General features: G+C 58.7%; 1 protein-coding gene across 24 annotated transcripts; it reads left to right on the top strand.

Moving 5' to 3' along the window:
* Window positions 1–17,122: 17,122 nt before the first annotated feature.
* Window positions 17,123–22,079, top strand: SH2D6 (SH2 domain containing 6). Of its 24 annotated transcripts, none has more exons than XM_079109553.1 (12): window positions 17,123–17,478; window positions 18,003–18,063; window positions 18,235–18,433; window positions 18,761–18,821; window positions 19,216–19,294; window positions 19,502–19,532; window positions 19,895–19,957; window positions 20,132–20,187; window positions 20,281–20,329; window positions 20,464–20,547; window positions 20,709–20,867; window positions 21,476–22,077. In XM_079109553.1, the coding sequence occupies exons 1-12, from the start codon at window positions 17,268–17,270 to the stop codon at window positions 21,590–21,592; spliced, it is 1,170 nt and encodes a 389-aa protein (XP_078965679.1). In that variant the 5' UTR covers window positions 17,123–17,267; the 3' UTR covers window positions 21,593–22,077. The 24 variants fall into 24 exon arrangements, with proteins under 24 accessions (XP_078965679.1, XP_078965696.1, XP_078965688.1 ...); XM_079109557.1 differs by lacking the exon at window positions 20,281–20,329 and adding an exon at window positions 19,648–19,672 and having other exon boundaries at window positions 17,125–17,478; XM_079109556.1 differs by lacking the exon at window positions 20,281–20,329 and adding an exon at window positions 19,648–19,672 and having other exon boundaries at window positions 17,125–17,478; window positions 20,129–20,187.
* Window positions 22,080–23,247: the final 1,168 nt, after the last annotated feature.

Raw genomic sequence — 23,247 nt, 5'->3', positions numbered from 1 at the left:
TCTGCATCAGAGCCACACCAGATCCCCCAGCCAGACGGGCTTCTGCCCCGGCTCCACCCTCACCCCCACCCCAAGCAGCCCCTCACAGGGGACTTGGCCAAAGTGCCTCCTGCAGAAGGCCAGGCCTGCCCTGCCCTGCCCGATTGGGCCCCTCCAGCCTGCCAGTGGCCCGACCCCTCCCAGTGCTGTCGTGGGGAAAGAATTCAGGTTGGGGCCTCGGGCATCTCTAGGGTGCCTGCCACCACCGCCCACACCCAGGGGGAGCCCTGGGCTCCTCCATCAGCAGCTCGGACACAGCCTGCCAGGGTCCACCCTGGCCAGCTCCCTCCCGGGGCCCCCTCCAGTCACCTGCCTGGCTCCTGCTCCTGCTCCTGCAGCTCTTCCCCCAGTGGCTGCTGCTTCTCACTTCCCTCTTTCCTCCCGGCCGCCCCGCCCACCTGCCCCACCCTGAGAGGCCGGGCAGGCGTGGACAGGGGAAAGCAGGCGCTGCAGTTAGGTGCCGCCTCAGGGGCGTCCCCGGGAAGACCAAAAGTGGCCTCAGGCCAGGGGGCGCTGGCCAGCACCTCTGAGTCCAGGACCAGCAAGGAAAGCCACGTTCCCCCTCACCAGTCCAGCCCTGCCTGCCTGGCTGGTTGCATTTCCTGGGCGGGGTCACTGGCTCTCCCATTTGTTCCCCTGGCCCTGAAAGCTCTTGATTTGTTTGTTTGGGGGACTTTTGTGGTTGTGTGTTTTGAGTGCTGGGGGTGGAAACCACTCAACACCGAGCCACATCCCCTGACCGTTGTACATTTTATTTAGAGACACCCCCCCCACACACCCGTTGCTTAGGTCCTCGCTAAACTGTTCAGGCCGGGCGTTGAACTTGCGATCCTGCTGCTTCAGCCTCCCGGGCCCCTGGGATCACAGGCGTGGCCACCGCACCAGCTTGACTGGCTTTCTAGTTCCGCTCAGAGGGAGTTCTGCGCCTGGGCGCTCCTCGTGCCCCGAGTGCTCGAGACTGCTCGCTGGTCGACCAGGCCAGGCTCTGGCCCCTCTGGGGAAGCTCAGGCTGGCCGGGTGGCACCAGCCCTCCAGAATCACAGTCCGCAACACACAGCTGGTCTGCTCCAGCTTGCTGGCCCTGAGCACTAATGGCCACACAGGGAGCAGGAAGCCCCCATTCCCTCCAAACAGGTGCAGAAATAAAAGTGGGGTCCAGGCCAGGCTCCAGGACAAAGTGCGCACCCGCTGATGCCACCTGCTGGCTCGCAGCCTCGCCCGTGCCTGTCCCTGAGAAGCCCCAGAACAGTAGTCTCAGCACAGCAATACAGGAAGGTAAATGTTCTCCCCGAAGAACAGAAGTGGTCTAAGAGCAGGCAGCCTGGGCGCCGTCCGAGCAGGACTGTGTCCCCACAAGAACCACAGGCTGGCCAGAGAACCAGGAGCTCGGAGTTGGGCGGTCTGGAACTTGCTGACCATGCTTTCTCGGTCCAGAAACACCCCCTCCCACGGCCTCTGCCTGTCCCTAAAGCCGGCACACGGATGAACGGAAGGAGTGATGAGGGCCAAAGAGTACAGCGCACATAATACATGCTCATAGGCTAGACTCCTCGTTCTTCCCTCTAGCGTGCCACTGTCCAGGTGAGCATTTACAAGAGCACGCCAGCAAAAGTGCCGACGCTAGCCAGGCGTGGTGGTCCAGGCCTGTGATCTCACTGGCTTGGGAGGCCAAGACAAGAGTACTTCAAGTTCAGGGCCAGCCTCAGCAATTTAGCAAGGCCCTAAGCAACTTAGTGAGACCCTGTCTCAAAATAAAAAGTAAAAGAGCTGGGGTTGCAGCTCAGGGTAAATTGCCTCTGAGTTAAATCCCCAGCACCCCACCCGGCAGAAAGAAAAAAACAAAACCTGAGCCCAGCACTGGTGAAGCAGCCTGCTCTCCCCAGCCTGGTCCCACCCCAGAACCAGCAGGGTCCTCGACTCTGGTCGCACAGGTCCAAACCTGGGTGGCTCTTAGATTCTGGACTCTGTGCACCCACCCAGGCCCCGAGGACAAAGGAGAATCACTGCTCCCTACACTGGAGCCTCTCTGGGTTAAGAGGCCCTAACGGCTGGGGGTGGGGGCAAAGGACCCAGAGTGGGCTACAGTCCAGCGCGAGGGTGGGGCTGGGTTCGGGGCCGGGTGTGGTCCGAGCACGTCCTGGTTTCCCTTTCCAGCACGTGGAGAGAGACAGCAAGGAGGGAGGAGGGAGCCTGGTGCAGCAGGGGGCAGGGCCCGAGCCCCAGCTGCTGAGTTGAGATGTGGGGACCACCTGAACCCAGGAGCCAGCTGGGCCAACACAGTGCCACCTGTCACAGACAGAGAGGAGTTAGGTCACGCCACCTGAGAACCCAATGTGCCTGCCCACCAGGGTCTGCACGAGGCTGTTTTAAGACTGTTCCTCCCTTGGTTCCCCCAAGCAGGACTGCGATGTTTGTCCCAAGTGCAGTGCAGGAAGCAGCTCCTCCCACAGCCTATCTCCCCTCCCTCCTCCCTGTGGATCACAGCAGGCACAGGGAGCTGAGGCACCACCAAGCCCTCCAACCCCAAACCCCAGAGGGCATGCTCAGTGACCCCACCACCTCTGGAGTGAGGGCCCAGCTGGCCACTCAGGACAGGCCCTCAGGGTGCTACAAGGCAGCTAAGGACGGCAGCGCGGTGTTAAACTCTGCAGAGGGTGGCAGTGTCCCCTTCCCATCCAGTCCCTAGGTCCTTGGTGTCTCATGGTACCAACAGCTACTGTTCCACGAACTTGGTGCTTTAAATGAATCTTGTCCAGTCCTTGCATCTGGCAGCATCAAGCTTGACAAATGAAGTCTCAGGGAGGCTCAGAGACGGTCAGGCAGCCCTCCAGGGTGATGCTGGCTTCTAACCCGGGCTGGTCAGCACAGCAGCACCTGGGAGAGCGCAGCAGGCACCAGGCAGCAGAGGCCCATTCTCCCGCCTCGCCTCCAGGAAGTGCCCGCTGACCTGGATGATTCAGGCTCCTGGTGCACTGCTGAGGCCTTTCCACTTCTTGGGAAGCAGCTTCATGAAGCCAACAGGATAGCCTCCCCATGGCTCACTGGGGGGCCCACCCTGGCCCCTCTGGCCTGGGGACCCAGCAGCCACACTCCAGGAGGAAGGAGAAAGCTCTCTCCCCTGCTCAACACCCCTCCTCCAAAACCCTGCACTGTGCCCCTGCTGCTCTGGGCATCAAAGCCACTGGGCATGTAGTCTGCAAGAGGAAACTTACCAGCCACAACCACAGCAAGTGTGTGCTAGTGTACCCGGGCACCCTGCTGGCCTTGGCCTGCCTCCAGGCAGCTGGGCCTACAGCATTCGGCTTTCCATTTTTTTAGGCCAAGTATACAGTGAGATGTACTGACCACATACAACTTGATGGTTTTGACCAAGGCAACAACCATGTGACCCACATCCCTGCCAAGGTGTCAAACACTTCCACCACCCAGAAGCCTTCCTCCTTGCCGTGCTGTGTGCTGCAGGCATGTGTGCCCACTGTGTCAGCACCTGGGCACCCTGCACAAGCACCCAGCAGGTGAGACTCTCTAAAATCCCTACCAAATACCTTAAGAGATTAGAGAGCAAAATCCCCACATCCCAGTACTGCTGCAGCCTGAAGCTTCCGACCCCCAGGGATAGATGCCCCAACCCTTTTGTGCTGGAGACTCGGGAGGCTGCAGCCTGGCAGCCACGGGGGGCGGGGCTTACAAAAGCATGAAGCCCTGTGTGAACAGGGGCTGCCGCCATTGCTATTAATAAACTACTTCTAAGATGACCATCTGGTTGGGAAACAACAGGAGAGCATCTGACATAGGTTCCCAGACATGCTTTGCTTGGGCTTTGGCTTCCCCAATGGCCAGCTTCCTACTGCTCTGTCCAGAGACCCAGGCTGTAGACTGATTTCCAGGGCTGAGAGCTCCTGACACTGCAGTCTCCCTAACAAGGTCCTGCACTGCCTCCCACTGCCCTGCCAGGAGCCCTCCCCAGGTCGCCACGCCCTAGAGCAGGAGAGCCCCTCCTGACTCCCGACTCCTCCAGAGGTGTGGCTCAGCCACCTTTCCTCATCCAGGGGCGACCGGAATCTGCTGCAATACTTCACAACCCCAGCCTCAGAACTGCCCACAATACTTGGGGGTTTCTAGCCTGTAACTTGACCTGCAAACCCATTTTTCTAAACCATTTCACAGGCCCTGAGGAGACTTGATAGACATACTGTCTAAAGAAGATCTAAGATTCAAGAAGATCTGTTTATCATGTGTGTGTCCAGTGCCGAGAGTGGAACCTAGGGGTACTCAACCATTGAGCCACGTCCTCAGCCTTTTTTAAATTTTTTATTTTGAAACAGGGACTTGGTAAGTTGCTTAGGCCCTTGCTAAGGTGCTGAGACTGACTGAATTTTCGATCCTCCTGCCTCAGCCTCCCCAGTCTCTGGGATTACAGAGTGCGCCGCCACGTCTGGCTTTTTCTTTTCCATGATTTTTTTGGAGCATTGCGATGATACACAGTAGTGGGACTCCGTTACCTATTCATACATGCACACAATATCAACACTACACATTGGTCAACATGCTTCCCCCAGTACTTTCCTTTTCTCTCCCCTCCACCCTCTCCTGGTCCTCTACTCTACTGGTCTGTCCCTTTGATTTTTGTAAAAATTCCCCACCCCCTTTTCTTCCTTTTATCCTCTCTAGCTTCCACACGTGGGATAAAACCTCTGACTCCTTACCTTCTTTTCTCTTTATTTGTTACTGGCAACTGAACACAGGGGCCCTTTACCACTAAACTACACCCCCAGCTTTTTGAGACAAGATCTTGCTAAGTAGCCCAGGCTGGCCTTGAACTTTCTATCCTCCTGTTCTTGGATAACCTGGGATTTCAGGTGACCTTCCTTGTTTTCTCTTTTGAAGTGAGACTCATGAAGACACAGAGACAGAGTCCAGATTCTGATAACCCCCTCTCACACCTTGGGATTTAGTTTACTTAATTCCCACACACACAACCCCATTTATTTGATTCTCACAGTACGGGCCAGAGTTACCCATATATTTTCTTGGTTAAGACATACTTCCTAGGCGTTCCCTTGGAAGAGTCATCAAATCTGGCAAGTTTCCCTCAGTCCATCCCGTAAGGTAATCTTAGCCTCAACGCGGCCGGCCAGTCCTCTGAGCGCCTGTTACTTAGTCACCACTGAACTTTTTCCCCTGCAGTACAGGGGATAGAACCCAGGAGGCCTCCACCACCGAGCTACAGTCCCCGCCCCTTTTATTTCGCATTTTGAGACAGGGTCTCACTAAGTTGCCCAGGCTGTCCTCCAATACGCGATCCTCCTGCCTCGGCCTCCTGTGCTCTGGCATTACAGGCGGGCGCCGGTGCGCCTGCTACCGGCCTGGACTATCTCATCCTGCCAGCAGGCCTGGGCCTCCCAGGCCACGTCCTCACTCGGGCGGACGTGGCAGGGCGCGCCCCTCTCGGTGCCTCCGTTTGCCCATCTGGAGGCAGGCCTTGCAGGGACGTCGCAGGGTCTGCGGAAAGGGCCACAGGGGCCCGGCCATGGTGAACAGGGCGGGTCCCCGCCGGGCCCTCCTGGCCGAGCGCCAGAGGGCCGCTGTCCTAGCGGGTCGTGAATCGAAGTCTTCGGGGGCGGTGGCCGCAGGCTGTGGGCCCCGGGGAGGCGTCAGCAGTGCCCGCTGCGGGCGTCGGGATGCCGCACGCACGCTCGCTCGCTCGCTCGCTCGCACGCACGCACGCACGCGCCGGGCGCTCTAGCCCCGCCCCGCGAGCTCCGCCCCCCGGAGGGGCGTGGCCTCGGACATCGCACGCACGCACGTCCGCCGGCCGGCCTGGCTCCGCCCCCGGCCCGCCCCTTCCAGCGGGCCTCGGTGCGGCGTGGTGGGGGCGCGGTCTGAGTGGTGCCGGGTGCGGTGCCGCCCCGCGGCGGAGGGGCGGCCCTGCACCCTGCGCGCCGCGGGGCCGACCCCCGCGTCGGGGGAGGAGGGCCCCCGGCACCGAGAGGGAAGCCACGCCGGAAGGTGCGCCCCCTTTGCGGGGGAGGAGGTGAACCCCCGCAGCCCTGCGGAGCCCCCGCCCCTCCCGCGCATAGTGCCGTTGTCCGGCCGCGGCCCGGCCGGCGCGCCCGCACGGCTGCGGAAGCGGGCGCGGGGTGGGCCCCCGGCTGCTGGCCTTCCCCGGGCGCCGGCCTCACGAGGCCGCAGTGGCAGGTCGGAACCGGGTGCTCCGGCTGAGCATCCTCTCAGAGTTCCCTGCCCGCAACTCGGCCCTTGGCACTACCTGGCACCGACTTCCTGGGTGGCCCACAGATGGGACTTACCCAAACCTTTCCGTGCAAGTCAGCCTGCTCGGTGGGGCGAGCTGTGCTGAGGCCCCACTTCCCGCACCGCCTGAGGCCTCTTCTCAGCTGGTTTCTGGCTCCCGAGTGGGGCTCAGGTTACACCTGTATCAGGAGCAGTGACACCACGGTGACTAGGAACCCGCTGGAGTTCTGCTCCAACCCATATCCAGGCTTCATAGGTCCTGAACAGGGCACATAACTGCTACCTGCCTGATGGTTAAGGCCAAAGCCCGCGAAGGTTAACCGTGGCCCCGCGAAGCCAGTGGAGACCTGCTACTCCCTAGAAATACTCCATTTACTCTAAAACCATTAGAATCTGCTTCAGAGGGTTCCAAGCAGGTAGTCCAGATTCTCTTGGTAGCAGGGGAGGCATTCATATTGACTGGTCAAGTGGTCAGCAAGCATGCCCATTCCTACCTGGAATCTTCTAGACCTGTTTTCCTGAGTCTTTCTGTTAGGACCACCATTCCCCCCGTCCCCAGTACTGGGGATTGAAACCAGGGACCCTTTACTCTTGAACTACACCCACAACTTTTTGCATTTTTTATTTATTTATTTTTTTCTTGCCGTGCTGGGGATTGAACCCAGGGCCTTGTCCATGTGAGGCAAGAACTCTACCAACTGAGCTATATCCCCAGCCTGTATTTTTTATTTTGAGACAGGATTTGAATTTGCAATCCTCCTGCCCCACCCTCCCCAATCGCTGGGATTACAGACAGGTGCCACCATGCTCAACTGACAGTAATTCTTTTATGGAGTACCCTTCTGCCCCTAAAAATCAGAGATAGGTACCTAGAAACTTGAGGACAGCATTGTCTCAGTTCCTCACTCTTAAGAGATCACTCTTAGGCTGGGGATGTAGCTCAGTTGGTAGAGTGCTTGCTTGCACATGGCCCTGAGCTTAATCCCCAGCACTAGAAGAAATGAGTCTTATGTCATTAAAAAATGATGAATTAAGCAGAAATTTTATGTATTCTCCTCAAAGATTGTTACAGTTTTCAAGTAAAACACAATGAGGTGAAGGATTTTTTTAGGTTGTGCCAGGCACAGTGACGCATGCCTGAGGCAGAGGCAGGAGGATCCAAGTTCAAACCAGCCTCAGCAATTTAGCAAGACCCTGTCTCAAAATGAAAAATAAAAAGAACTGGGGATGTGGCTTGTAAGCTCGAGGGCAAGGGCTGGTCCAAACAAAAGCGCCAAAGCAAACTTTATTGGAATTTAGCTCTCGGGCAAAATTCCCAGCCCTCCCGGGTACAGGTCATGGTGGAAAGCCGGAGAAGATCGCACGTGACCCTGGCTGCCCAGGGTCTTTATAGGACAGAATAGGAGGGGGGTCCTGCTGAGTGATAGGTTCAGTGGGGCTTATCAGTCCGTATTTGATTGGTTGCTTTTTGGCGTGCTGCCCACTGCCTTAGTTGTTCCTCCCAAGCAACCGCTTAAATCCCAACCTAACATGGCTCAGTGGTTGAGCATCTCTGGTCCAGTCCCTGCTACCAAAAAAAATTCTTTTAGGTTGCAATATTTTCACGTTACTCTTTTTAAGCGCTTGCACATTGTAAACATTTTTAATGACATAAATTAATGCAGAAACTTTTTTTGGTTACCAGAATTGAATCAGGGATACTTTACCACTGTGCTTCACCTCCAGCCCTCCCCCCGGCCTTTTTTGTGACAGTCTAAATTGCTGAGGCTAGACTCAAACCTCCATCCTGCCTCAGCCTCCTGAGTCACTGGGGTTATAGGCGTGAGCCACCACACCCAGCTAGAAATTTCGAAAAAAGACAACCACACTCTAAATCAATTTAAGAAGACAAAGATGAAATCTGCTTTATACACAAGATGGGCCAACCTAATCTACAACATGACATCAATCTTCCCAAACAGTTTGCTAAGAATATCTCCCACGTTTGATGTTTAATAAAATACTCTTCATTCAGCTTGCCATGTAATCCCAGGGCTGGGGAGGCCAAAGCAGGAGGATAGTGAGTTCAAAGCCCTAAGCAGCTTAGCAAGACCCTGTCTCAAAATAAAAAAACAAAAAGGATTGGCAGTGTGGCTCAGTGCTCTGTGGTTAAGCACCTCTGGGTTCAATCCCTGGTACCAAACAAACCCTCCCAAAACCCCTCTCATTTGGAAAACTCAAGAAAGCAGGACTCAGGTGGCTGAGTGGTAAAGCACTGGCTGAGTTCACTCCCTGGCGCTGCGCATGTGCACATGCACGTGTACACACACACACACACAGATACACACGCACATCTCAAGGCATTTGGCCAGAGAAGTGATTTCACGTGACTTGGAGGCGGCCATTCCTCGTGTCTTCTTCCCCAGTCCCTAGCAGGCACTCACATGCTGTACGGTGGAAGCTCTGTGGCTGCCGCCGGGGAGACCCTGCCCGCAGGCCCTAAGGGGCGTACACACTGGCCCACAGGATGTGGCAGGCCTGGAATCAGGTTGGAATGCCTGCTTCCTCATTCAGGGCTTAGCACCAAATTCCCAAATCCTAAACGCCTGTGTGGTCTGCAGGAGGCCAAAAGCCATTGCAAGCCTGTTCCTGCTTCCTGAAGATCTACCAGGTGGGTCAGCCACAGAGCAAGGTCACCAGGCCTTCACAGAGAATGTGGGGGCAAGAGCAGAGGAGGCTGGGTTCCTTCCCCTAAGGGGCTTTTCTCTGTTTACCTTTCTCAGATAATAAGGCCTGGTTCCACGGGCCACACCCCTTCCTGTCATCCTCAGGGTCCTGGGACTGAGGGACAGGCCACCACACATCCCCTCATGAAATGAAAAGGAACCAAAGTAAGGCTTCTGCTCTGACCTGACTCCATCGTGGGCTTGCTTAACGTGTGTGTTCATTTCCACCTCCTGAAGCTGTGTCTACCCTGACAGTACAGTGGGACGTCCCTCGTCCCTGATGGTGGCCCCGATGTATGAAAAAATGACTCTAAAATGTGTAATCAGAACAACTCTCTCAGGTAGTTGAAATATCTGTTTCGACAGGGTCTTTCTGACCTACGTGTGCCTCCGTCATTCTTGTGGTTTTGTGGGTTTTGCCTGATAAGCTCTGTGCTTCCAGAGCCCGGGTGTGGGGGTTCTCTGAGGCGCTGGCCTGCTCCCGGCGCTGGCCTGGCTTGCTGGTCGGCAAAGGACCTTCTTCCCTTTCAGTTTGGCTCCAGATGCATGGTGGTCTGTAATTCTCGCACTTACCACCAGAGGTCGGCCTTTCCCGGGGAACAGCTTCTCAGTTCTGTAGTGGCCTGGAACAGGATGAGGGGACGGGATCTCCTCTTTGGTCAGCTCTTCCCCTGGTAAAGGGCAGGGAGGCTGACGTCAGGGCCCTTGGCCCTTCACACATCCTCCAAGGAAGAACGTGGGAATGGAGGCACATCCTGAGCCAGCATCTGGCCTCTCCTAAGGGGACATGTCTGCACCTAGAGAGGGGCTGTGCTCAGCAGATCATCAGACCAGCACTTGGGCTATAAGCGCAAAAGGACCGGAAGCAGATCTCGAAGGATTCAGAGAAGCCTTTATTCCTTTGTGGACTCGAGTGCCGTTGGGCCCAAATGGGAAAATGGCCGTCAGTTACAGGGAGGATTTTGGTTTTATAGGGTACAATGATGTAATGTACATGCACTTTTGACCATGCAGTTTTGACCGTCAGGGGCTAGTTGTACAGGTTAAAACCAGACCTCGAGGGATGAGTACTCAAATCTTGCCGGTTGTCATTTAGGACTGATTTGCCATGGGGGACGGTCAAGGTCAGTGTCTGCCCCTTTCCTGTAGAGCCCACTGTTATCAGGAAAGAATGCCCGGGGAGAGCCTTAATGTTTGGCCGGTTTCCCCTGCGTCCTCCCACACACGTCCCTCCATTGCTTTTCGGGGGCTCTCTTGCAGGAATATCATTTTCCATGACCCTTCGCGGGCCCTGTCCTGTAGGCCGGGCCCTGTCCTGTAGGCCAGGCCTGGAAGTTGGTGCTATGGGCCAGAAAGGAAGGAGACGGGGGCCTTTCAGAGGGGCCTTGGGTGTTTGCAGAGAGGAGGGCTTTCCGCAGGCCACTTGGTGAGAATGAGAGGCAGATACACAGATGGAATGCCCACGGGAGGCCAGGCCCTGGCGTCGGGCTGTGACTAGTGGACAGGACGACTGCCCGCTGTGGAGCCTGCAGTACTGAGGGCCTCCGTAGGCTGGCTCTGAGCAAGCATGTGGCTGCTGTGGGGGCTGCCCTGGTGTGGGACCCACACTGAGCAAGGGCCCTCAGCGCGGCCTGCAGGAAGGGGGCAGGGCAGGTCAGCAGGGGCCGCGTGACGTTCCATCTGCCCCAGCTTGGCCAGGCTTCCTGAGCAGGCGCCGCCTCCGCTGGGCTGAAAGAGGGCATGGAAGCTGTGGGGCTGCAGGGAGCCTCCATGAGGGCCCAGGGCTGGGTTTGCGGGGAGGGATGGTCCTGGGGCAGAGGCATTGCTGTAGGGGGTGTGTGTGAATTTGAATCTTTCTTTCTTTTTTTTTTTTTTTGTGGTGCTGGGGATCGAACCCAGGGCCTTTATGCTTGCAAGGCGAGCTCTCTACCAACTGAGCTACCTCCCCAGCCCCTTTTTTTTCTTTTGACTGTGTATCAAGAATGCCCACCAGAGAACTGAATAAAGCCCTTAATTCTTCCAACTGAAATTTCTTCAAGTTCAAGAATACAGAGTGGCCATCCCAGGCCCCCGGATCCTGAGAGAAGGAGGTTGTGCCTGAGTCCCGGGGAAACATGGAGGAGCAGGGGCTGCAGAAGTAGGTGGAGCCGGATGGACAAGGAGGAGGCGGGGCACATGGTCCTCTGCTCCCAGCCATGTGGGAGTCTGAGGCAGGAGAGTTGAGAGTCCAAGGTCCTCTTGGACCATATCGCAGGACCCTGTCTCAAAAACACAAAAAAACCAAGCCAAGCAAGGTGGTACACACCTGTAATCCCAGAGACTCTGGAGGCTGAGGCAGGAGGACTGCAGGTTCAAACCCAGCCTCAGCAGCTTAGGGAGGCCCTGAGCAACTCGGTGAGACCCTGTCTCTAATAAAACATAAAAAAGGGCTGGGGATGTGGCTCAAGGATGAACTGCCCCTCATTCAAGGAGCCATGGGGGTCACGGAAGCAGACACTGCCAACCTGCTAGGAACAAAGGTTCTGGAACAGGGCAGGGCAGGCCAGTGGGACAGAGGGAAGCAGGGCGATGATGCCAGCCCAGCTCCTGCACCTTGCTCTACCCTCTTGCCCCAGCCCTAGCCCTCGGAGAGTCCGACCAAAGCCAGGGAACTGTGCTTGAGAAGGACCTGACCTTCCGGTCCACCTTCAGGGGAGATGGAGGGAGGCTCTGACACAAACCTCTGACATGGCAGCAGTAGACGCTCACGCCCCAGGAGGGGCAGGGCCAGGCAGCTCCCTAAAGGGGCCTCTGCCTCAGTGGCCTTGTTCCCCAGGACTCGCCTCAGCCTGGCCTCCTCTCCCAGGGCCTGGCTTCTCCTGGCACAGTAGCTTCCTTCCTTCCTCATATTGGAAATCCTGCTCACCTTCCTCTTTTTTCTTTTTTTTAAATTTACCCCCATATTTATTTTATGTATATATTTTGTACTGGGCATTGAACCCAGGGGCACTCAACCACTGAGCCACATCCCCAGCCCTTTTTTGTATTTTATTTAGACACAGGGTCTCCCTGAGTTGCTTAGGGCCTCACTAAATTGCTGAGGCTGGCTTTGAACGCGTGATTCTCCTGCCTCAGCCTCCCAAGCGCCTGGGGTTACAGGTGTGCACCACTGTGCACAGTTTTGTTTTGTTTTAACCAGGGATTGAACCCAGAGATACTTACCCACTGAGCCACATCCCCAACCCTTTTATTTTTTTTTATTTTGAGACAGTCTTATTAAGTTGCTTAGGGCTTTGCTAAATTACTGAGGTTGGCCTCAAACTTGTGATCCTCCTGCCTCAGCCTTCTGAGTCACTGGGATTACAGGCATGTGCCACAGCACCTGGCTTATTATTGTCAATAATATTATTATTTGTCATTTTGAAAATTCCAAGGGTCCTCTTGGTTGCTCCTTCCAGGTGACACGCACACTTGGGCTCCCTCTGTGGGCTTCTTAAGTCATTTGGTGTGACACCGCTGTTGCTGTGGTTTCATCTCTAGGTTAGAGTTCTCAATTGAAAGTAAGAGAAACCAACTCTAACCAGTGTAGGTGGAAAATAATACATGACAAATAAATGTGCTGTAGGGTCCTGGCCTGGGTGGAAGGTGACTGAGCATGCTCAGTTCTGAGGCTGACCTGGAACTTGCGCTCTTCCTGCCTCAGCCTCCGGAGCGGCTGGGATTACAGGTGAGCCTGTTACCCCTGGCCAGAACCTGGACTTTTGGTGGAACCCTCAACAATTCTTATGATCAGGCATATGGGAAAACACTGCTCTTGCGGGCTGGATTTCGTGGATTGGATTTTCCCCCATTTTGTTTTGTTTTGCAGTTGTTGGACCCAGCTCAGGGCTGCAGAGGTGACGGCAAGCCCTCCCAGCGGGCTGCGTCCCCACCCTTTTCGTTTGAGAGGGCATCTAGCTAAATCATGTAGACAGGCCTCTCCTGGGATCCTCCTGCCTCAGCCACTGGGTGGCTGGGATTCCAAGCGAGCAGGGCACCCCCAGCTGGCTGCTTCTTTCCGAGGGGTGAATTTAGGCACTCCTAGAAAGTGTGGCCTGCTCTCACTGGACGTCAGTAACTGATTTCTGAAAAACCTGGAGAGTCACTTTGTGCTCTGGGAGGACCATAACACGGGTGCTCGGGTGCTGCCGGGGATGTGGCAGTGAACCTTCAAGATGAGAGTTTCTACTGATCCTTCTAGGAGTTCCTCCTGAGGGAACGTCTGTGGTGGAGCAAAGCAACCCTGTGCCAAAGATGGAGGGGGAGGTGTCCCCATCCGCCTCCGTGACCAGTGAGCAGACAGTTCTGCAGGGCGGACGGTCACTGAGCCCAGCAGCCCTCCTTCCCTCCCCCCACACCTGTGCTGGTGGTGGCCTGCCCGGATGGCGTGGGCTGGAGCCTCCACCGGGCCACGGCATTTGCCTATGCAAACTCTGGGCAGAAGGGAGAGGCAGCTGGGGAGGGCAGGGCACTCTGGAAAACACTGGATTTGGGTTTAATGGTGAGACGTGTCCAGAACCTTTGCTCACTCTGGCTGTGGTCCCTCATCCCACAGGAGGCTCTGTAGGGTGAGGAAGTTGCCCCTGCCTATGGCCAGCTGGGGAGAAGGAGAGGAGTGGGCCGTGTGCCTAGCTTGGTTCTTGCTTCTCTTTTTTCGTTTTCCCTGCACCACCAGGGCTCCTGTGAGACCACCCCAGTGACTCTTCATGGCTTTGTACTGGAGACTGAACCCAGGGTCACCACTGAGCCACATGCCCCGCCCTTTTAAATTTTTATTTTGAGACAAGTTCTTCCTAAGTTTCTGAAGGCCTTGCTAAATTACCCAGGCTGGCCTTGAACTTGTGATCCTCTTGTCTCAGCCTCCACAGTCCCTGGGACTATGGGCGTGTGCCACTGTACCCGGCTCTTCACGGCTTCTGAAGTGCAGTTCCCATGACTCACCCGGGCCTCCTCTCTTAAGGCTGTGGCCAGCTCCAGCCCTGAGCTTTCTCCCCAGGGCTCCAGTTCCATGCCCTCCAAAGGCACAGGTGCCCGCGTGTGGGAAGCCATCCTTATTTAGCAGAATCGGACTAGGTGGGGCCATGGGACGCAGAGGCCTGGCTTCTAGGAACTGCCGGGAAGTATGTGGCGCTGCATACAAGTAGTTCCCTGTCTCCTTCTGGAACTTTCCCGCTAAGAGAATGGCTTCCCCAACTCCACTGTATCCTGTCCATCACAGAAGCAGCTCCTCCTGGTCCTGGCCCCTATTACCTGCACATTATAAATAAAGGAGAGTTGGGCATCTCCATGTTGTTGTAAGAGGCCAGACCATCACACCCCCTCTCATGAAAAAAGTAGTGGCTCTTGTGTGTTTATTGAGTGGATGAGTGTTTTGGGTAATAGAGAAACCGCCAACATCCTCCTCTGTCAGTTAACCCTTTTCTCCTCCACGCGGGATGTGGCAGAGAGGACCCCCACACCTGGCTTTATTTCTTCTTTGTTCCAGGGGTTAGTTATCACCAAAATAGTAAATGCAAGAAAGCTACAGAGCCTGAGAAGGTCTCATATCGCCTATCACATTTTCCTTGGTTTAAATGGTCAGACGCCAGGCCTGCCCTCCCGTTATCTCAACACTTCTCAGAAGTCAGTGTCCCAAAATTCACTTGGGTGACAGAGCACCTGGAAACCACAAGTGCTCAAGTCCCCAAGGATGCCCACGGGTGCACAGGACAGGACCTGACCGCATCGCAGAGAGGGAGGGTCCAGACTCCCAGCCAGACCAGGATCCACAGTGGCCAGGCTGTGGGCCAGGCAGACCTCAGGATGAAGCCTACCTCCAGCACGCAGCCACCACCAGCCTGGGGGAAGCTGGGCACCCTGGAGGCGCCTCAGTGGCAGAGACCGAACTGTGCCCCGCACAGACAGGCTGAAGCCCTAACTGCAATGTGGCTGTCTTCGGGAGATAGCTCTGTGCCCAGATAAGAGGTCTGGGAGGACACAGCGAGAGAGGCCACACCAGAAACCAACCCTGGTGCCTTACAGAAATGAAATTTCTGCTGTTTAAGCCACTCAGTCTGTGGTGTTCTGTTACGGAAGTCTGAGCTGATCACACTCAGTCTCTTCTTTGAAAAGTATAGCTAGCACTGGTGCTTGCATCGTGAGGTCCAACAAGGAACGACACAGGCGTAGTGCCTGTTTATCTTTCTACAGCATCTTACCTCCTGCAATAGTGCCTGGAGGTTCAACAAATACCTGATGAATGAATACACACATCCCTCAATGAGCGAAGCTGTCTCACTAAACCCCAGGGCCTGTTTCTGAGCTCCTCACCAACCTTCATTCTGGGCTCACTTACCAGCAAAGGGCAGCAGGAGCAAGGGTTTAGGAAGGTGTCTCCAAGGGCCATCTCACTTTTAATTGGACCTGCCAGTTAATGTGACATTGTCTGTGAGGGTTGGGGATGTGGCTCAGTGGTACAGCTCTTGCCTGGCATACCTGAGGCCCTGGGTTAGATTCCCAGCACTGAGAGAGAGAGGATTGGGGGGGAGGAGGGGGGAAAGGGAGAGGGAAGGGGAGGAGAAGGACAAGAAGAGCAAGAGGAGGAGGAGGAGGAGGAAGAGACACTGGAACCCAAGGAAGCCTGTGTGCTGTGTGTCCTGGTCCAGCTTGGCTCTGCTCCTGAGAGTCTGGAGACCACAGCTGGGGGTGGGGTGGGGAAGCCAGGACTGGTGATTGGGTTCTGGGAGTGTCCTGGGTGAAGTCCACTAGAGTTGTCGGCCACAGGTGGCCCCTCTTCCAGTGTTCGGAGATGCAAATGATGGGAACAATAGGCCCCTGTGCCCAGGCCACCAGCAGCAGATCCCGAGTTCCAGGGAGGCAGAGGCCCTCTAAACTGCCATGGTGAGACTTGGTGGTCCTCAGAGAGCCTTGGCACACAAGCCTGCCCATGCCAAGGGCACTTGCTGGGCTGACCACCCTGCTCTTTCCCTTCTGGCTCTTTCCAGGAGGAGCGCAGCAGCAGCAGGCCCAGGTGAGTACCAGGGTGGGCTCTCCTTTCTCTTGCCTCACCTGCTCTACTGCTCTGCAAAGCACCCACCCCAGGAGCTGTGCTAAGCTACCCACCCCAAGGACTCCTTGCTCCCACCCTGTCACCCCAGGGCCAACTCATGGAGCTTTGCACCCAGAGGGCATTAGCTCTGTTCCCAGCCTTCTGCTCTTGCTGCCCTGGTGCCAGGGCCACAGTGTCCCACAACTCCAGGGTATTCACACTGTCACGGGTGAGAGTGTCCTAGAGTGCAAGGTCTGGCCGACGTGAACTCAGAAGCCCCTGGAACAGAGTTGACTGCAGTCTGCTTGCAGGTTGGGTCCACCACTGCCATCCCCCAGATGTGTAGGTAAGTGATGGGACCCCACAAGTTGGGTGTCCCCTGCAGGCCCTGGACCCCTGCCCTAGCCCAGCACTGCTTGGTGCCTGGGAACCGGCTCTCCCACCTGTCTTGATCGACATCTGGTGTGAATGGCAGAGGACTAGCAGGGGTGGGAGGGTGGCTGGGTGGTCCATGCCTACTCATGGCCTCCACAACCACCTCCCCGCCCGGTGCGTGCCGGAAATGCCCAGCAGGATGTGTTCCTTTAGTTAAAAGGACGAAGAGGTAGGTACCAGAGGAGGGTGGACTGGGAGGAAGTGAGGCCTGTCTGTCTGTCCAGATGCCCCAGCTTGGAGAGAAGATGCCCTAGGCCCCTCTCCTCTGCCTGCCCCAGAGACCTGGAGACGCAGCGTAAGTCCAGCTGCTGAAACTGGGGCGGGGCACGGGACAGCGGGCAGCAGCTACCAGGGTCCTGGACCTAGTCCATGCTTCCCGTGCCCAGCATCGCTTCCTGAAGGCGCAGGAGGAGGACGAGGAGGAGAATAAATACGAGCTGCCCCCGTGTGAGGCTCTACCCCTCAGTCTGGCCCCTGTGTCGCGTCCAGGCACTGAGGAGGACTCCTTGTACCTGGGTGAGGGCGGGCAGGTGGAGGCGGGCAGGGAGAGAGGGAGCCGCGGCTGGCTGTCCCGGGGCCTCTGGGCAGGGCAGAGAGCGCGGGAGGGAGGAGCAGCAGGCAACGGGAGCGGAGGGAGGAGCGGGAGCGGAGGGAGGAGCGGGAGCGGAGGGGCGGGCGCGCGACCCAGGCAACCGCGCCCGGCACCGCGCGTCCCCGAGCGCAGCCCGCGCCCGCCTGCCGCCCCCGCGGCTCCAGCCCGCGGGCCGGGGCAGCTGGCCCTCTCGGTTGCCATGGCGACGGGCTGTGAGCGGCCAGTGAGCCGCGGGGAGCCAGCGAGGGCGGCGTGGCGGGGTCGCGGGCGCGAGGAAGCCGCCCACCGAGCGCGGGTCTCTTCCAGATCGCCCGGGCCCGGGGCGCCCACCCCGGCCGCCGCCGCCCCGAGCCCCGTCCGCCGCGGCCGCAGGCCCGTCCGCACGCCCCGCCCCGGGCCGGCGTTGCCCGGTGAGTCCGCAGGCGCCCGCGTCCGCAGTCCGGGGCGAGGCTCGGAGGGCGCCCGTAACGGGGTCGCCGCTCCCCGCCCGGCCTTGCCGGCCGCAGCGGGACCCCTGCCCAGCGGGCTCCCCGCGCTGGCCCGAGCTGGACCCTGCCCCGGCTGCTGCCACTGCCAGCCCCCACCCCGAACTTGATCCCGGTGACGGGCTTGCAAAGAGCCACCGCTTCCGTTGTGTTTTAGTGGAGTGAAAACCGGGCGGCTGGGGCTCAGCGCTGGGGCACTGGACTAGCGTGCGCGAGGCCCTGGGTTCCAGTCTTAGCACCACACGTAAATAAACGAATAAGTAAAGGTCTGTCAACATCTAAAGACAAACAAAATCCAGGGAGGCAGCCGCCACAGAATAGCCCAGAGAAGTGTGGTCCCTTGGTACATTTCTTCGTGTGTCCGGTGGCGGTTTTTAAAGCTGCCTGGACTTTATGTTGGCCTTGGCGGCCTCCTCCCTCCTCGCTCATGAGCCCCACTGTGTCCACAGCTGAAGGCAGCAGTCGACCTGCAGGTGGCCAGGAAGCAGGCACCTGTCTTTGGGAGGCGAGGTAAGGGGTGTCCTTTCTTTCTTGGCTGCACTCTGGGAGGGCAGTCAGGGGAGATCTGGCGTGGGGCAGGGGTGAGCCTCCTCCTGCCCAAGGCCAGCACATTCCCTTCTACTGTGCTCAGTGGTTGGTAAACCCTCCTGACCTTGAGGGTGGCTTTGTTTTTTGGACCAGGGCAAAGTCATCTGGAGCCATGCCTGGCAAATGGGTGGGGAGGGGCAAGCTAGACACCCCACAGGGTGGTGGGGAGCACGGATTTCCCTGGGGCTTCACAGCTGGTTCTGCAGACCCTCTGCAGGGACCTCCAAGGGCTCAACCCTCTTCTCTGCTGGTTCTCTTTCTCCATGCAGAGTGGGGTGCACTGTCCAGAGTGGTGAGCAACCCCCATCCCCACCTCCATGCTAGGGTCTGGCTAAAAGCTGCAGGGGTGGGTGGGGCCTGGGAAGGCCAGGAAGTATCCCTGAAGCAGAGGGGAAAGGCGCCTGGCCTGGGTGTGACTGCAGCCCTGAGGCTTCTCCCTGATACCTGCATTTCCCATGCTGCCTCCGCAGGGAGGGTGCTCATCGGATGCCCCTCCCAGGCAGAGGAGCAGTTTGATCCAGAAAGGGCCACCTGTGAGGACCACTGCCCCCCACCGCCTGGGCAGAGGCCTCCTAGAGTGAACCTCAGGGCTGGTCACCCATACCCCTCCCTACCATAGCTTCCAGGTCCTGCAAAGAAGGAGGACGAGGATATCTACCTGGAGTGTGAGCCCGATCCAGGTGCGCGCCTCCCTCCCTCCAGACTTCCCGTCCTGCTGTCCTCAGCTGCCCCCAGCGGACTCCCTCTCCAGGCCCCATCATCTTCCCACGTCCCTCTCTCCACCACCAACGCACAGTCTCCTTCAGACGCCACGGATCTCTCTGCTTCTTGACCCAGGCTGACCCCCCCTGTTTCTACCAGGGAAGTGACCCAACCCCCCTAGAGCAAGGTCTGGGTGGACCTCTCTGCTCCGCAGCCAGACAGGCCTCTGCCTCAGGTTGGAAGAACTCCCAGAAAGCCCTGGCTGCAGAGGCAGCGGCCCTGCAGCTGTTCTCAGCTCCTCCCTGCGGATTTCCTGGCTGCTGTCCAGCCCAGCCCAGCCCAGCCCAGCCCAGCCTGCCCTCTCTGTTTCAGTTCCGGCCTTGACTCGGACTCCAAGTTCTCAAGTCCTGCTGCCCTCAGTCCCTCTGCCAGTGACACCTGTGGTGCCCAGGTGAACACCCATCAGACGCGCGGGCACAAGCCTGAGGGAGATGGAGGGGGCACCCACTCAGGCTCCGCAGCCCTGATGCAGGGTGGGCCCTGCTGGCAGAGTCCCAGGGTCGCTGGCAGTGGTGACAGGAGCAACTTGGGAGGCTGGGGTCCTTATTGTGACTATGACAAAGACCCTGAGCGCTGTTCCCCAACTTGCTCCCTGCAGATTCACCACAGCCCCCCGGGAAGCTCGGAATGTGAGAGGCTAGTGGTCAAGGGGGGTGTGAGGGTGGGGAGGGAGAGGCGGGGGGACTTCAGGAGTGGGGGGCAGGCCGGGTCGGCTCTCTCCTAACCAGACCTCTGGTGTCCCAGGGAGCAGCAGAGGCCGCCTCTAAAGGTGAGTAGCTCATGTTGGGCACAAACCTTGCAGTCCCAAAGATGCCAGACTGTAGGCCCAAGCTCCCTTCCACTTCTGCAAGCCACAGGTCCCCTCCCAGTCCTGCAGGCCACAGGCCTTCACTCCTGAAGCCTCCTTCCCAGTTCTGCAGACTCCCTCTCAGCCATGCAGGCCCCACCTTGCTAGATCAGACCTGAGGGGACTCTCTTGGGCATTTTCCAGGATCTGTACCAAGTGGGGAATCCAAGATCACACCTCACTTGGAAATTACACAAGGGCTGGCTGGTAGGTCCTAGCAGGGCACAGGACCTGGAGGATGGGGGAGCAGAGGGTGCACTGCCTTGGGCCTCAGGACTCCTCACACTCCTGCTCCTGGCCCCACCCCTGAAGTTGCTCCCAGAAGCTTCCCTTGCTCAACCCCCTCCCAGCCCCAGCTCTATAGTCTGGTCTTTCCAGCAGGAAGGAGACTGTCTCTTCCCGCCATGGCGCCCCCCAGGAGTACCTCAGCTGCCCAGGTGAGCGGGGGCTGGGAGCTGCCTGGGGTGGAGGCTAGGGGGAAGCAGGCCTCTCCCAGGAACCCTCCTGGGCTGAGGCAAGCTGCTCCCCAGGATCAGGAATTTGAGCCTGTGTGTGCAGCACCCTGGGGGTGCAGACAAGGTGAGCATGCCTGTGGTGCCACGCGGCAGGCGTGAGCACTGGCCCTGCTGTGGGGCTCAGTCTGGCACTGAGACACACCAGGCCCAGCATCCTCTGCTCCCCATACCCCTGAGCCACTGTGTGTGTGCACACAGGATGGCAGCCTGCTGGGCCAGCCTTGGTATGCAGGGAACTGTGACCGGCATGCTGTTGAGAGGGCCCTGCTCCACTTCCAAAAGGTGGGCAGCTGCAAACCCCAGGCCTTCTCCAAAATCCCTCTGCTCAAGGCTGTGGCTGGCTGAGCAGACAGGAGCAGGAGGCCCAGGGAGGCTCTGGACTTGCTGAGTCGGGCGGGGTGGGCAGCAGAAGATGAAGTTCGTGGCTGAGGTCTCCCCCACAGGACGGGGCCTACACCGTGCGCCCCAGCTCAGGGCCTCTCAGCTCCCAGCCCCTCACACTGGCAGTGCTGCTCCGAGGCCGGGTGTTCAACATTCCCATCCGGCAGCTGGAGGGCGGGTGCCACTATGCCCTGGGCCGGGAGGGCAAGAACCGCGAGGAGGTGAGTGCTGGAGAAGGCAGGGGCTGCTGAGCCCAGAGGACACAGAGCAGGTGCTCAGGGCCCAGCTGAGGGCACAGGCCCGGGGAAACCCACAGTTCACATTTTCTGGGGTGGTTAGAAATGACAGCAGCCAGAGTCCTTACTTCCTTCGAGACACCTGGCACTTTTAGAAGAGGCCTGTCCCTCTTGCCATGACTCAGTTTGCACAGGGTGAGGGCTTTTGTGCCTGTCGTGAGTCCTGCTGGGTGGAGGGCAGGGTCCCAGGGGTTGACATGTGCTGACTCGCTCCCAGACTCAACTTTGCAGCCAGCATTTGCAGGGGCGCAGACTAGAGGCAACCACCCACCCTTCAGCTCCCCATGCCAAGGACCAGGCAGAGGCAGGGCCTGCCAGTGGTCTTCCTGTCTGGCCAACAGGAGCCCACAGGGAAGTCACGGAGGCTTGTTAGAACTGGGTAGCAAACTGGCAGCGGAGTTCGGGGGCCACACGAGAAGGGAAAATACCTAGAGAGTTGTCAACAACCCCGGCGCCAGGCCCACGGCTGCCTCAGGAAGTTGCTGGCAAGACAGAGCTCAGGGGACTCATGGGTGCCCTGCTCCCCTCTGCAGCTCTTCCCCTCTGTGGCCGCCATGGTTCAGCACTATGCGAAGCACCCCCTGCCTCTCGTGGACAGACACAGCGGTGGCCGGGAGCTCACCTGCCTGCTGTTCCCCACCAAGCCCTAAGTCAACACTGACACATACCCTGACCCCTGGCCCCACTGTGTGCTCCTAGACCCTCCACGCCCCAGGGATGCTTTACGGTCTCCCCCATCTCCAGCCCACTGATCCCTGCAGGACCCAAATAAGAGGCACTGGCAAGGGGTGGCCAGCGGGAGGGAGGACGCAGGAAGCCTGCCACCACCCCTCCCTGCAGCACCTCCAGGTGGGGACCCACTGCCAGCCTGCAAGAGTGGCAGTGTCTGCCTTGTATACCAGGGCCACTCCAGGTGCCCTGGGTGGAGGCAGGGTGGTGGCCCCAAGAAGGTGACCTCCTCAGGGAAGCTGAGCCACAGGGACCTCACAGCACTGCTGGAACAGCAAAAGGAATCCCCTCAAATTCTCTTGGGTACATAGCACCTTTGTGAAGAGCCCAGGTTGCCCTATGCATGGTACCCTGTCAATAAACATTGGTGGCATGAATTATTTTGTACTAGAGATTGAAGCCAGGGGCACTCTACCACTGAACTAAACACCCAGCCCTTTTTATTTTTTTTATTTTGAGGCAATGTCTTGCTAAATTCAAGCTGGCCTTACTTACTCCCAGTACTTGGGCCTTGTTGAATGAATTCTGAGTCTGCTAAGAGAAACTGAAGTGGTGCCCAAGAGGTTCCATGGTCCCTGAGTGTCACAGGACAGACCGGCCCCGAGTGGTGGAGGAGCAGTAAGCTAGGCCACATCAGAAAGGGAAAGCCAGATCTCTACAGCACGAGGGCTTTTGACCTTAAATGCGCAGTAACAGGGAGGAGAAATGTCAGGCCAGTTGTTGATTTCTGTTTTGTTTCGCTGTGGCTGCCAGGGTGGGGCAGGGAGGGAGACTGAGGGCTCCCTTAAGGAGATGAGAATGGAGTCCCTTAACCACTGTCCCGCGCCTCCTTCCCGTAGGGTCCCCGCGGGAGTGGAGAGGCTGGATCCTCCGCAACCTGAGCGGCGCCAGACCGACAGCTAGGGCGGGGGCGGGGCAGGGCTGGGACTGACAGCTAGGGCGGGGGCGGGGCGGGGCAAGGGGCGGGGCTGGGGCGGACAGCTAGGGCGGGGCGGAGCAGGGGAGGGGCCGGGCCCGGGCCCCGGCGCACCGCCCCGGAAGCGCCGTGACCGTTACTGCGCAGACCTCGTGAGCGCTGCGAAACTGAGCGCGGCCCTGTGGCTTCGGCCGCGGGGCCCCGCTGAGGCCCGGAGGGAGGCGGGGAGGGAGGACCCCCAGGTCGCCGAAAGGCGCGAGCGCGGCCGGGGCGGGGCAGGCGGCGTCCCCTCGGGCACAATCGTGTGGCGCGTCCCTCCGGCCCTAACTCCTCGTGCGGGGCGGCGGGAAGGGGGCTGTCCGTGGGACCCGCCGCCGCGGCCTGGGGCCAAGGTGGGCGTCCGCGCGCCCCGACCCGGGCAGCGAGGCGCCGTGACGTCAGCGCGCGCGTAGCTTCCGGCGGGGCGCCTGGGAGGGGCCGGGCGGGCGGCGCGGCTCGGCCGCGGCTCCCGGCCACCCTCCTCCCCAGCCGCCCCCGGACCGTCGAGGTGGGCGCGCCGCCCTCTGGCGGGGCCGCGGTGCCGTCACCCTGCTCCCACCGGCTTTGTGGGTCCCCCTTCCCAGCAGGGCTGGCCCCGCCGAGGACACAGCGGCCCTCGGG

The sequence above is a fragment of the Sciurus vulgaris genome (assembly GCF_902686455.1).
Source record: "Sciurus vulgaris genome assembly, chromosome: 14".
NCBI lineage: Eukaryota > Metazoa > Chordata > Mammalia > Rodentia > Sciuridae > Sciurus > Sciurus vulgaris.
Note: the sequence above shows the minus strand (reverse complement) of the source record. Positions and strands in the feature narration are given on the sequence as shown.

Coding starts and splice junctions, on each gene's coding strand:
- SH2D6 (XM_079109548.1), top strand. CDS start 17,268: ATGGCGACGGGCTGTGAGCGGCCAGTGAGCCGCGGGGAGCCAGCGAGG. Junction 18,434..18,760: donor GGGGTGCACTGTCCAGAGTG/GTGAGCAACCCC, acceptor TCCCTACCATAG/CTTCCAGGTCCTGCAAAGAA. Junction 18,822..19,215: donor GGAGTGTGAGCCCGATCCAG/GTGCGCGCCTCC, acceptor TCTCTGTTTCAG/TTCCGGCCTTGACTCGGACT.